We start from the raw sequence: 12812 nt of genomic DNA, 5'->3' as shown, positions 1-12812 counted from the left end.
GATACAGTAATACAGTAACCGCCTTATTTTGGCTGCCACCGCCCATGTTATGGGTTTAAGATGGCACAGGTGAGTGTTCATTATTGGAACTCCACTATCTTTAGGACAGTCGCCCTAATGAACGCCCTAATGAACACACCACCCCTGTTTGATCATTCATTCTTAGATGGTTCCATCAGGGTTGTGCTCGGATCCAACTGACAGAAGAATACATCTGTGCTGCCTGCCGTAAACAGCTCTGACCTGTTTTCATTTCACTTGTTAAAATTCTTATGTAAATGATCACAATTTCTTTTTTTTTCTTCTACCTTTTTGTTAAATATATCGTGTTTTGTTAAATAAATCAATTTGGTGGGGACCTTTCAAAATGTCATCATTTATTAGATGTTTTTCACTAACCAGTCACAAAGGGGAAGGTCTTATTATGTACTAGAACCAAGCACTGTACATTGCAAGTTATCAGATACTAACAAGGCTGTGGGAAGCAGGATCTATAAAATAAATATGATTGTCAACACAAAACAGTTGTGTGGCAAGTAGTTTACTAAGAGGGAAATAGAAGTTGAATTCTGGTAGGACTCGGGACCTCTGGCTGTGAGCAGGGGCCTTTTATATAAATGTTTAAAATAATGTAGCTACTCATTTACCAGACAATTTCTATAAAAAAAATTGGCATATAGTGCATTTAGTAAGTAGCCTATAGCAAGTAATTAAGAATCAGAAGTGAATAGTTCTACTGAAAGGGATTTGTACAAATGAATACAAAGAAGTACATGTGTGTGTGTGTGTAGAAATAGTAGTAAAAGAAAGACTTGAAGCCAATGAGCAGCCCAAATATAAGTTTGGTCTTCTAAGGTGTTTCTTCAATCCATCTTGATGGCGATGTGCCTCCAGTTGCACCCCCGCCAGGAAAAGCACCCTCTCGGTTACTTGATTTCAATCCCCTGGATCCTGGCCTCCCCTTCGAAGAAAATGAATTTATACTTCTCGTCGCCATGGCGATTGGGGACGTGGATCTCAGAGCCATCAGTAAGAGTGACCAAGAACTCCTCCTTTGTGAAGGTAATGGATATCTAAGAATATGAGAAAGGTATTACTGCATTAATGTTAATTTTTGAGACTTTGAGTATTAGAAAAGCGCTATCGATCATCGATCTTAAAAATATTGTCATGTTCCTCTCCAGTAGGGATGCAGTGATAATTCTTTGCCACTAGAGGCTGCTCGAGTAGAAGGACATTCTAGGCTGTGCCTCACTTTGAACTCCTCTCCCTGGTTGAAGGGAAAGCCTCCGTCTCGGATCTCCTCACACCAGCTTCCTGCCTGGAAGGAGTTGCACACCACCTGCCTCTCGTCACCTTCAGCATCGAAGCGGGGGTTCAAGTGAAGAGCGATGTCCTCCGCACTGTGACCAATGTTGATGGCAAATCTATTAAAAGTAATGACATCATTAGACCAACATCATGGTTGTTAGGGTTGTGTAATATGATTTGTGCCAAAGCAGAACCAGTCCTTTAGGGATGTATCCAAAGCCAAATACATTATTCCGATTAGCACGGATAATGCTTTGAAAACAGATTATTCTATGCAAAGTTAACTGTAATATTCGGATTCTGAATATTTGATCGCTTCATTGTCAGTATTTGTTTGTCCAACCACACAAGCCAAATAGTTGCAGGGCATATTTTAAATATTTGGATCTTAAGTCTGCTCCATATTGTTTATATTTGAACGGCGCATTTTGACCAAATTTCACAGTATTTATATTTATCTTGGCTGACGGAAACTTTACATTGTCTCCAGCCTAGTTGTGCAAAAAGTTTAAAAAAAAAAAATCATAAATCAGCTCTTCTCCCCTTGCAGCAGCGCTGCCAGTAAGATGGCTAGCTTGCCAGTTCCTTGCCTTGCAGTAATCATTTTGTTTTCATCCCCTTTAATATGATATTTAAATTCAAACGATTACATTTACTTCCAGTTAAGGCCCCACCCAGTTCTGGTGTCTATGCAAATCCAGATTATTTTGGGATAATGGCATTTTTGTACACCCCTCAATCCAGGCTTATCACTCAGCAGAGTTTAGCCTCAGGTCAGCAACACCATTTTGTCTTCAGTTACTCACTTAGCTGCCTCTGGGTTGGGGACACCTGTGATGGTCAGGGTCTGTCCCACCTTGAAGGACATGTTTCTCACCTCTACATTCTGCATTGTAAAGAGACACAGAGAGACAAATACTGCAACAATTATGTCGGTAGTTTTCAATGCTTCTAAATAAATGGGCTACTGTCAGGCTTAAATTGGACTTTTATGGGAATTTCCAAAAGTGCAAACTGTTTACATGAAAATAATAGACACCCTTTAATGTGATATTCTAGTTTGTGCTTTAATAACAACCAGTAGAATACAGCGCCTCACGGAAAAAAGGGAAGGGAGTCAGATGGCTGAGCGGTGAGGGAGTCGGGCTAGTAATCAGAAGGTTCCCGGATCAATTCCCCGCTGGGTCAAATGATGTTGTGTCCTTGGGCAAGGCACTTCACCCTACTTGCCTCGGGGAGAATGTCCCTGTACTTACTGTAAATCGCTCTGGATAAGAGCGTCTGCTAAATGACTAAATGTAAATGTCTGGATGATCTGACCGCCATTGTTGCAGGTTGTGCAGTATTCACATATCCCTTGGTTTCAAGTACGATCCCTAAAACACTTGGTTTTAAGGGGTATGTACCCCTAACCCTTAGCCCTACCCCCCGATCAAAACTAGTTTTGGGACAGCCCTTAGTCTCTCGTGAACACGCAAAACTAAGGGGTAGGGGGTAGGGGTGAAACAGAGAATTGGGATTTGGCCTTAATCTACTATACGTGGCAAGAGTAAATATTGAAAGAGAGAGAGAGGAGAAGAAAGAGAGAGAGAGATGGAGTTTGAGGTGTGACTCAAAAGAGAAGGAAAGTGGTTAGGGGTGAGACTGATACACAGAGAATTATTTCCATATAAGTAGCCCCTGCTGCTTGTTACTGTGAACTGAGTGCAGCAGATCTGGACTTGACTGGGGCCCAAACAGACTGCAGCCTCCAGTCTGGGTTTCCCATCCACGTGAGACATATTTTTGAACTCTGACAGAGAGACAAGAGACAGCTGGGGCTGCCCCTAGCGTACACAGACGACCAAGAAATGAAGCAACTAGACAAACAGACACGTAAAGAATGGATACAGAAATCAAAACCTGTATTATTTTCTGGTATATCTACATACCAAAAAGCTACATAGGGTGTTCCTCATTACTGAAAGCAAAGAAATTAAGAGGATTATCAAAATAACCAGTTATTCACTTGGAAGTCTTCTTAGTGCATGGTAGCTCTAACAGGAAGTCTTCCCCATAATTTTGCCTGTGGTCTTAGTTTATTCCTGAGGCAGCATAAGTGCCAGAGGGAATACAATAAATGGGGAAAGACTTTTAGGATGAAACTATGAAACAATCAATTTAAATACAATTAGATTAGATTAGATTGAATGACTAGGTCTGCAACATCTTGTTACAAACACACCATCACCAGCATCCAATTTGTTGCAGTCCATGTGATTTACCCTGGATTTATTCTCAAAGCAACACATCTTTGTTCACCATGGTAACAGCAAAACAACGTAAAACAAAGACTCAGTTATTTTCCCCAGCGTCTAAAGAGGCCAAAGATAGTAAATACTTTTATAATCCAAGTCACAGTGCTGAATTTGTTTATAGTCAGAGGGACAGAAGTATTTGCAAGTCCATTTTAAACAGGGTGAACCAGGTTGAAATTGTGAGGGGTTCAGATGGCTGTGGGGTTCAGCTGAGCGGTTAGGGAGTTGGGCTATTAATCAGAAAGTCGTTGGTTCGATTCCCGGCCGTGCAAAATAACGTTGATTCCTTGGGCAAGGCCCTTCACCCTACTTGCCTCGGGGAAATGTCCCTGTACTTACTGTAAGTCGCTCTGGATAAGAGTGTCTACTAAATGTAAATCAGGTGTTTCTTTTTAAAATGACTGATGTAATCAAAACGCTTCTATTCTAGTTGTATATATAACTTTGTATAACTTCAGAAAACTCGGCAGAACACTTACATCCGTATGCCTGCGCCTCGTCCATTAATTGTATCTAACGGAATGTTATCCCTTACTTCTCAACGTGAAATAATTCAAGGGGAAATGGGTGTCTCACGTGAATGTCTGAGACTTGAGAGCCCTAATGGCTGTATTATGTTTTATATCATCTATCATCAGTATTTTACCAATCGACAAAGACATAATTAATTAAGACATAATATATTAAAGGACAGTTACTTTTATAGCATGGCTAACAAAAACGTACAAATGAATCACAGACTTAAATACAAATAGCCTGGCAATAGCTGTGAATTTCAAGTTAAGTTTATGCAACAATGTAGTATTAAACGTGACGTTAACTGATTTACATGTAGACGTGCATCCCAGACTAGACTACTTTACAGACGCGTAAATTGGAACTCAAAACATTTTGAAACAAATAGGGCTACTTACACTCATCTTGATTGAAGGCGTAATTTCTGTCTAATGTCAAAGAAAGACCGTTATTTCGATGTGTTATACTTGGATCGTGAAGGAGGGTTTATATCTGTTCGTGTGCTTCGGACATTAAGAGTGATGTCATGATACACCAATGGGATTCTAGCATAGGTGACCAATCACGCCGGTACAGTAACAAGACAAGAAATAGCTCGTTCGCGCCTCCAATGGAGATGATAACAATAAACGATAACTTGCTGTATTATTAGGTGAAGTTATAATGCGCGCAGGCTAGAACTTTCAAAGATGACTGCAAAATATTTTGAACTGTTGTTTGAGTCGGTGGACAACTGAATGTGGCATTGTAAGTGTAGCCTAATGTTTTTTAAAGATGCATAAAGGTATATTAGCCTGAGTATTGGCCTAATTATCATCAGCAACTAATCTGTTCTACAACACTGAGTGATGCTCAAGGCATTTAGTGATTGATATTTGCTTGGTTTGGATGTTGATCATCTTGTTATATGGTAGTCACAGAAACCTTAGACACGGTCCCAATTAGGTGGACTAATAGCAAATCAAGATCAACAAACAGGTTATAGATTGGAAGGTTTAAGTTTTGAAAAGATAGTTGCTCCCTTACAACAATGGATAGACTGAAACATTGACCTTGCTGTGAAGGAAGAGGCGTTGGAGGTAGATAGCACTGATCAGTGGAGCTAGCCCAGAGGGGGCACATGTGAGAAGAGAGGGAGAATGCTCTGTTGCTAGTGTAACATGACACAGTGCTGAGACCCCTCTGTGTCCGTAGGTGGGACTGGACTGTATACAGATTGGTTACCCGGTATCTCAGCAATAAGGTCTGTTTTTCAATCCCCAATAACAACCCCCCTTCTTTCTGACACACACATGGCAAGATTGGTCACAAAACCCATTTCAAACTCTCACCTGATACTGCAGTTTAGGCACAGACATTTAAAAACACAACATGTATTTATGTATGTGCGTGTTTGTGTTTGTATGTATGTATGTGAAAGTAATTCAGGACCTTTAGCCATTAGATTATTATATTAAAGTACAATTACTTCCAAAAGAACAGAGACAAAATCTCAACTAAGTTTGATGAAGATATTTTTTGATGCATTGAGTTGAAACAAGTGTTTTTGACGTGTGCATTGCGTCATTGTCTTGCTGGAAGACCCAACGATCACCTAAAGCCTGACTTGCGGCAGATTTCTTCACATTGAACTTCAAAATGTCAGGATAATCTTCTTTCTTCATGGCTTCATGCACCCCGACAAGGTTCCCTGTTCCCGAAGCGGCAAAACAGCCCCACAGCATTATACCCCAACCACCATGTTTAGCTGTGAGAACTGTGTTATTAGGGTTGAAGGCCTCTCTTTTCTTTCTCCAAACAAAACCAACATCCATGTGGCCGAACAGCTCCAGTTTTGTCTCATCAGACCAAACGACAGACTTCCAAAACTCCTCCCCATGTTTCAAATGGTCACGGGCAAACTTCAGTCTTGCCTTGATGTGCTGCTATGTGAACTATGGAGTTTTCCTTTGGGCGATGACCTCGAAGCCCTCTACATTTTTGTGTGTGTTTGTGTGTGCTGATAATAGCAGTAAAAAAAGGTCTAGAAGCCAATAAGCAGCCAATATATATGTGACCAAGCCATGAAGAGCCTATAATTTAACTGCATACCCATAGAGGTCACCCTTGCAAATATGTGGGGTGAAACAGGAAAAGGAGGCTGACTAATACAGCTCTCTGCGCGCATGAGTCAGCTGATGTGGGTGCTGGACGGAATTGACCTGCCATTTTCCAAAGAACTGAGGTCCACTAAACTGTAGCTGGAACTTTCGGATGGCCGTTGTTTTTGTGTGTACGTGTATCTAGATAGTTAAGTGATTCAATGAGTGCACGGGTTTCATTTCTCAAAATATAGTTTCTTCGAATTTGGGTCGCCGGTTCCTGAGGGGCGAGTTTGAAGAGGCCAGTGATGGAGTTCAAGTGTTTATTGAATGCACACATTATTTGTCACATTTAGTGTTCTTCTTTTTGCTGATATTGAGGGGGAAAGTAAATTATTCTTTCTCCTTTAACTAAATGTCGTAAGACGGGAGAACCCAGACGCGCGAGAGAACACGTGGGTTATTAGCCACGTTCCAGTGTGGAATGTTCCAGAGTGGTGCAGCGCTTCACAGAGTGAGTGTTAATGGGTGTGTTTGCCTTTGGCAATTAAGGGCCTGAGGCAGCAGCATCATGACAAGACATGCAAATAGGCTCCATAACCTCATCAAGAAGGCTGGCTCTGTGCTGGGGCTGAGCCTTGACCTCCTGGAGGTGGCGACTGAGAGGAGAATGCTGACCAACATCACAGCCAGCATGAACAACCCCTCTCATCCTCTTCATGTGACTGTTACTGGGCAGAGGAGCACTTCATCCTCTTCATGTGACTGTTACTGGGCAGAGGAGCACTTCATCCTCTTCATGTGACTGTTACTGGGCAGAGGAGGACTTCATCCTCTTCATGTGACTGTTACTGGGCAGAGGAGCACTTCATCCTCTTCATGTGACTGTTACTGGGCAGAGGAGCACTTCATCCTCTTCATGGGACTGTTACTGGACAGAGGAGCCTCTCATCCTCTTCATGGGACTGTTACTGGGCAGAGGAGAACTTCCAGCAACAGGCTGCTGCAGCTTCGGTGTTCAAAGGGACGTTTCTGCAGGTTTCTCCTCCCAGTGTCTGTCAGGATGTGTAACGCTGCTCCAGGCAAGGACTCTCAGCCTTCATGTGCTCACCTATGGACAGCATGTTGCTACGTGGTGCTTTTTGTATCTGTTATGCATACACCTGTGTATTTATTTATTTTACTTCTCTTTTCGTCTATTTCAATGTCTGTTTGTTTGTCTTGGGCTGGACTGCTGTAACACATCAATTTCCCAATGGGATTAATAAAGTCTTATCAATCTATGCATGTATCTAAAATATGTGTTTAAGATGGCCCAGCAGTGCCAACTGTTGGTGAATGTTCCTTATTGCAACCCTTTTGTCTTTTTAGTGGTCTGCTTGATGTGTTTTTATGTTACAGAACAAGACTGGTTTCTCACATCCGTTTATTTTTATTAAAATAAAGTTTTAGATAATTTATCCTCATATATGATTGAATCCAATTAGACATCTCTATCTAAGTATATACTTTACCTTCTTATAACTGCCATATGTTTTGACATTATTTTGTCTGGTATAGCCATGATGTGCTGATTGTAAAACATAATAGTTTAACATTTTCCTTAATCTTAAATTCAAATGGAAAAAATACAACTTAACATTCGCATAATTTTAGTAACAATTCCATTTATATTTTAATGAAAAAGTCTGTATGTAACCATGTATGGTTTGTATGTTACTAGGCTGAAACACTGGTGTGATACACTCATCCTAGGTCTGACACTGTTCTCAGCATGTTTTATTAGAAGCCAAGAGTTTTGTATAAGGCAGGGTCATATTTATCCCAAATCATTTTCATCACAGAACATGAGTGAGATCCTTTCTTCAAGACCATGTCGATGGTGGCCCGTGCTCTGTCCTTCCTCACTGTCTCCACCTTCACTTCCTCCATCTCAGCATCGTTGATCACCCTCTCCTGCAGAAGTCCATCCAGCAGATCATCCAGGACAGACTTCGTCACTCGCTCCACAAACACCAGTCTTGCAGAGCGCAGCTGCTCTTCTGCACAGCCCTTCTGAGCATGCTCAGTCCACCCTGAGCTGAGGTGAGAAAGTCTGGAGGTCTGGGAGCCATAGCCAGAGCTCCACAGAGACAGGAGATCAGATCTACCATCTCTCCACTCTGTAGAGAAACACAGCAGGTCAGATACTGGGCTGGTTAGATTCCTACTCAGGGACCACATATGGAACATTCAACTGACTGAAGGACAGACATACAGGCAAACTGACAGACATCTCACATAAATATTTAGAGCTGCTGTTAGTACAATAAATAGTCAATACTCACTTTTTGGATACTCTTCAGAACTGCAGTTCATTTCTCTACTGCCATCCATCTCCTCCATCTTGTCCAGCAGCTCAGTGACCTGAGTGTCATCACCCCTGTTCTTATTGTTGAGGACATGATACCTGTTCCCACATTTCTCAACAAGCCACTGGATGGCCTTCCCTTCTCTCTCAATGTGCTGCTCAATGGTTGTGTCTCCCAGATGGTCCCCACGAGTGAACAGCACTATAGTGTGACTCCAGACTCTCTTACTGAGAAGCTGCAGGTGTCCCTCTACTGATCTTTTGTGTTCCTCAATGAATGAGCGATCCAGCCGTATGACCAGGAGGAGAGTGTGGGGCCCTGGAGGACACAGAGACACACTGCGTACTATCTCCTGTTTAACCTGCTCAGTAGTCCTCTCTACAGGGTCATTCCTCCACCATCCTGGAGTGTCGACCACAGTGACCTGCCTCCCTGCTACTTCTCCCTGTCTCTTCACACACTGAACAGCTGTCCTCAGGTCAAACTCCTCTCTGCTCAGGATGGTGTTTCCTGATGAACTCTTCCCTTCAGCTTTCCACCCCAGCAGTACAATCCTCAGCTCTGAGAGATGGAGGGAGTCACCTGTCAGAGAGAGAGAAGAGACACAGAGAGAGAGAGAGAAAGAGAGAGAGAGTAGGGAAAATATAGATGCATGAGACAGATTAAGAGATAAAGTGAGATAGAGAAAGACAAAGGGCAAACGTATTTAGTGTTCTTTGTGGAGTTTACATGTATCTGATTCTACAGGTTGTTTGAGTGAAGCATCGACACCACATAGTAATAATGTGAGTTGCAGAAATGCTCAGATGAACGTATCCTACAAAAAACAACAATTTACCGATATCTACATTACGCACAATGTTGTTCGTCAATAATTGAAATGTCATTTTCTCATATTACAACCACTCTCTAAATATCCAGTGTGTGGCTGTATTGTTAGAGACCTGAATGACACAGCCCCTTGATCACTGGTCACTCAGACACTCGTCTGGGACAGTCATTGATTTGCACAAAAGGGACTTTAATGTTAAAATGACAATCACACTTTCTAGCACAACCTCTGGAGAGGTGGTGAAGAGGGCTGTCTTTAACCACTGATTAGTTAACTATGACTAATGATTACTTTATTACTTTAACGACTGATTAGTTAACTATAACTAATGATTACTTTATTACTTTTATACTGTTTGTAACACTCTGAGTATAATAAACAATGTTTGAACCATACCCTGCTATATTAGCTCATGAGAACATCGAACGTCAGGGCCATTTCTAGGAGCCCTATCTAAAGTTTAAACAAACACTATCTAGCACCATGAATGCAGCGTCTTCTGTCTGTGCTTTTGAAGGTTTTGTTCATGTCAACACCTAACGTTTCTCGGAGTAAAACCTCCCATATTGTGATACTATTTAACTGCCCTTCATTCCTGTATTCTTTGTGCAGTCCTTCGAGATGCTGAACTTAAGTGTATCAGACACCTGCACTTTATAGATCTATAATAAATACGTATATGTTGTCTTGAACGTGTGCTTGACGATTCACTTTATTGACTTGGTACTTTCACAGCATTTGGGTACTATCTAATATGTCTTCAGTGGTCGCAACAGTTGAAGAGGAAGGTGAACTGAGGAAGACTCTGAAATTATCATTAGAAGTTGTGTTCATGAAAATATAGTTCTAAACTGATTTTAACGTCAAGTTTGATATTATTTTGTTTCTTATTTTATGTTTTACATTCTTGTACTACTTTTTACGTTGTAACATGTATATTTACAGAGTTTACAGAGTTTGTGCATGCAGTAGTCCAACGTGTGTTTCCATATTCCCTTGTCTCCATTTAGTCATTTAGCAGGCTAGCTAAGGTGTCACATTTGGTCTATTGCAGCCATTGAGTAAACCGGTGATGGTCCAATTATAATTAGTATGTGTTAGGCAACCTTTCTTTCATATGGCCGGTGTAACTATTTTCATATGCAGTGGGTGTATATATGGTGAAGATATATATAACTTTGAGTTGTGTTTACTATACGAGCTCCGGTGCGTTAGGCGTATAGTTTAATTGTGATTACCTTCATTAACGATTGCTCCAAAGGTATGTTTGTATTGATTATGTTTCATTTATATTGTATTGATTATCTTACTAATTAGATAAACTATCCTTGTGCATTCAAAGTTACTGGTTCTCCTTGTACTTATCTAATGCATTAATGTGATGAAAACCTTGAGCTAGTCAAGTTGATACAGCTAATACTGATTACAGACATATACTTTCGAAATAGGATTTAACCTAAGGCCTCTGATTCACTAACAGTAGGGCTGAGTATGTTGCCCTGATCAAGCATATGATTTTTACCAACGTCCGAGTTTTATGTAATTGACTGTTTAGCGCTCGATGTTACCGGTAAAGTACTTGCACATTTCTAAATTAGAGTCAGATATAAACGAGTCAATCTCCCTGCCATCAAACCAGATTGTTTCACAGCTGGGGGCAACACCAGTATACTGGCCTTACACCAGTATACTGCATGTCTCATAGATTAGGCTATTCACACTATGGGTGGACATTGAAAGAAACTCACCCATTAGTGATCTGAGAGTCTCTCTCTGTTCCTGCACCTTCATCAGCCTCTGTCGTGCTCTCTCTTCCTCTGCCCTCCTTCTCTCCTCTATCTTCTCCAGGATCTCTCTGTCCATCTCATAGTGGCCTCCTCTGTTTCCTGCCACCATCTCCTCCATCTTGTCCAACAGCTCAGTGACCTGAGTGTCATCACCCCTGTTCTTATTGTTGAGGACATGATACCTGTTCCCACATTTCTCAACAAGCCACTGGAGGGCCTTCCCTTCTCTCTCAATGTGCTGCTCAATGGTTGTGTCTCCCAGACGGTCCCCACTGGTGAACAGCACTATAGTGTGACTCCAGACTCTCTCACTGAGAAGCTGCAGGTGTCCCTCTACTGATCTTCTCTCTTGGTCTGTGAAGGCGACACCCAAGTCTATGACCAGGAGGAGAGTGTGGGGTCCTGGAGGACACAGAGACACACTGCATACTATCTCCTGTTTAACCAGCTCAGTAGTATGTTCTACATGGAGTTGCCTCCACCATCCTGGAGTGTCGACCACAGTGACCTGCCTCCCTGCTACTACTGTCTCTTCACACACTGAGCAGCTGTCCTCAGGTCAAACTCCTCTCTGTCCAGGATGGTGTTTCCTGATGAACTCTTCCCTGCACCTCTCCCCCCCAGCAGCACAATCCTCAGCTCTGAGAGATGGAGGGAGTCACCTGTCAGAGAGAGAGAGAGATAGAGAGAGAGAGAGGGGTGGGTAGAGAGACAAAGAGGGAGAGAGAGAGAGAGGGAGAGAGAGAGAAAGGGGCAGAAAATAGAGAGAAAAGAAAAGAAACAGGGAGAAAAAGAGCATGAGAGTGAAGAGAGAACATTTTCATTCATATTTATCATATAATCAATGTACTGAACAACGGAAGGAGTGATAAATTATAATCTGGACTAAACTGTTTATAAACTAAAGTGTTTTTTATCAGATGACATAATATCCTGTTCACTTTTACACCTGAGATGGTGCATTGAAAACCTTAAAATGTTACCATGGTATATGCTAACATGAAGAACTTGCTGGTTATGTCTTGGTTGTTGGGTGTTTTAGGACTGAAACACTGAAAGAAGATTGTTTACCTGAAGCCATAGTTGATCATTCTTCTCTTCTTTTTACTCCCGGAGAGGCAGCGTCTAAAAATATATTAAAAACAATAAACCATGTTACCGTGGTGACACGTCAAACTACTTGTGTACCTAGAATACACGTCATATCTTAAACTATCTGTTATGATCAAGCATCTTCTACCCTTTGTATATTGTAGCCCATTTTTACCATTTATTGATTTAGCAATTAATGACATCTCAATCGACTTTTAACTTACCTATATCGACACAACACAATTGAAGCCCATCAGACAAACGAACGAAAGATCTTCGTTTGTGTGTCAGGAGTAGTAGAAAGTAGATCAAAACAGGTTTGGATAGTTTAACAACATTCTTGTAGACAACCGGTTTGGCTCCCAAAATACCACAAGGCGGTGAGGAAAATAAAACAGCTGTTCACTCAGACGCCTGTACGGTGATACAATGACGTGTCAAAACCTGTCACTTTTCAGAGTGACTTGAGCCAGTATGGTCTGGGCTGTTGCCTCATGCAGGAGGGCCAGCCTGGAGGACCAGCCTGGAGGGCCGGCCTGGAGGAC

At 41.7% G+C, this 12812-nt stretch overlaps 2 protein-coding genes across 3 annotated transcripts in view; both read right to left on the bottom strand.

The window, feature by feature from the left end:
- Positions 1-12594, bottom strand: part of LOC124479583 — a 272624-nt gene extending 260030 nt beyond the window's left edge. Inside the window, 4 exon segments of the mRNA XM_047038379.1 lie at positions 11137-11700; positions 11703-11837; positions 12247-12300; positions 12492-12594. Of these exon segments, the coding sequence (XP_046894335.1) occupies positions 11137-11700; positions 11703-11837; positions 12247-12256 (709 nt within the window). The 5' untranslated portion in view covers positions 12257-12300; positions 12492-12594.
- On the bottom strand, positions 355-4637 carry LOC124479694 (beta-galactoside-binding lectin-like). Of its 2 annotated transcripts, XM_047038555.1 has the most exons (4): positions 4523-4637; positions 2118-2197; positions 1256-1427; positions 355-1073 (listed from the first exon to the last, which is right to left on the bottom strand). In XM_047038555.1, exons 1-4 carry the CDS (start codon positions 4526-4528, stop codon positions 927-929), a joined length of 405 nt encoding a protein of 134 aa, XP_046894511.1. In that variant the 5' UTR covers positions 4529-4637; the 3' UTR covers positions 355-926. The 2 variants fall into 2 exon arrangements, with proteins under 2 accessions (XP_046894511.1, XP_046894512.1); XM_047038556.1 differs by lacking the exon at positions 4523-4637 and having other exon boundaries at positions 2118-2203.
- Positions 12595-12812: the final 218 nt, after the last annotated feature.

Source organism: Hypomesus transpacificus, chromosome 17, assembly GCF_021917145.1.
Source record: "Hypomesus transpacificus isolate Combined female chromosome 17, fHypTra1, whole genome shotgun sequence".
Lineage (NCBI taxonomy): Eukaryota > Metazoa > Chordata > Actinopteri > Osmeriformes > Osmeridae > Hypomesus > Hypomesus transpacificus.
Note: the sequence above shows the minus strand (reverse complement) of the source record. Positions and strands in the feature narration are given on the sequence as shown.

Excerpts from the sequence above, each read along its gene's own strand:
- LOC124479694 (XM_047038555.1), bottom strand. Across the intron at positions 1,428-2,117 it reads CCCAACCCAGAGGCAGCTAA|ATTTGCCATCAACATTGGTC; the intron begins GTGAGTAACTGA and ends TACTTTTAATAG. Across the intron at positions 1,074-1,255 it reads ACCAGGGAGAGGAGTTCAAA|ATATCCATTACCTTCACAAA; the intron begins GTGAGGCACAGC and ends TCATATTCTTAG.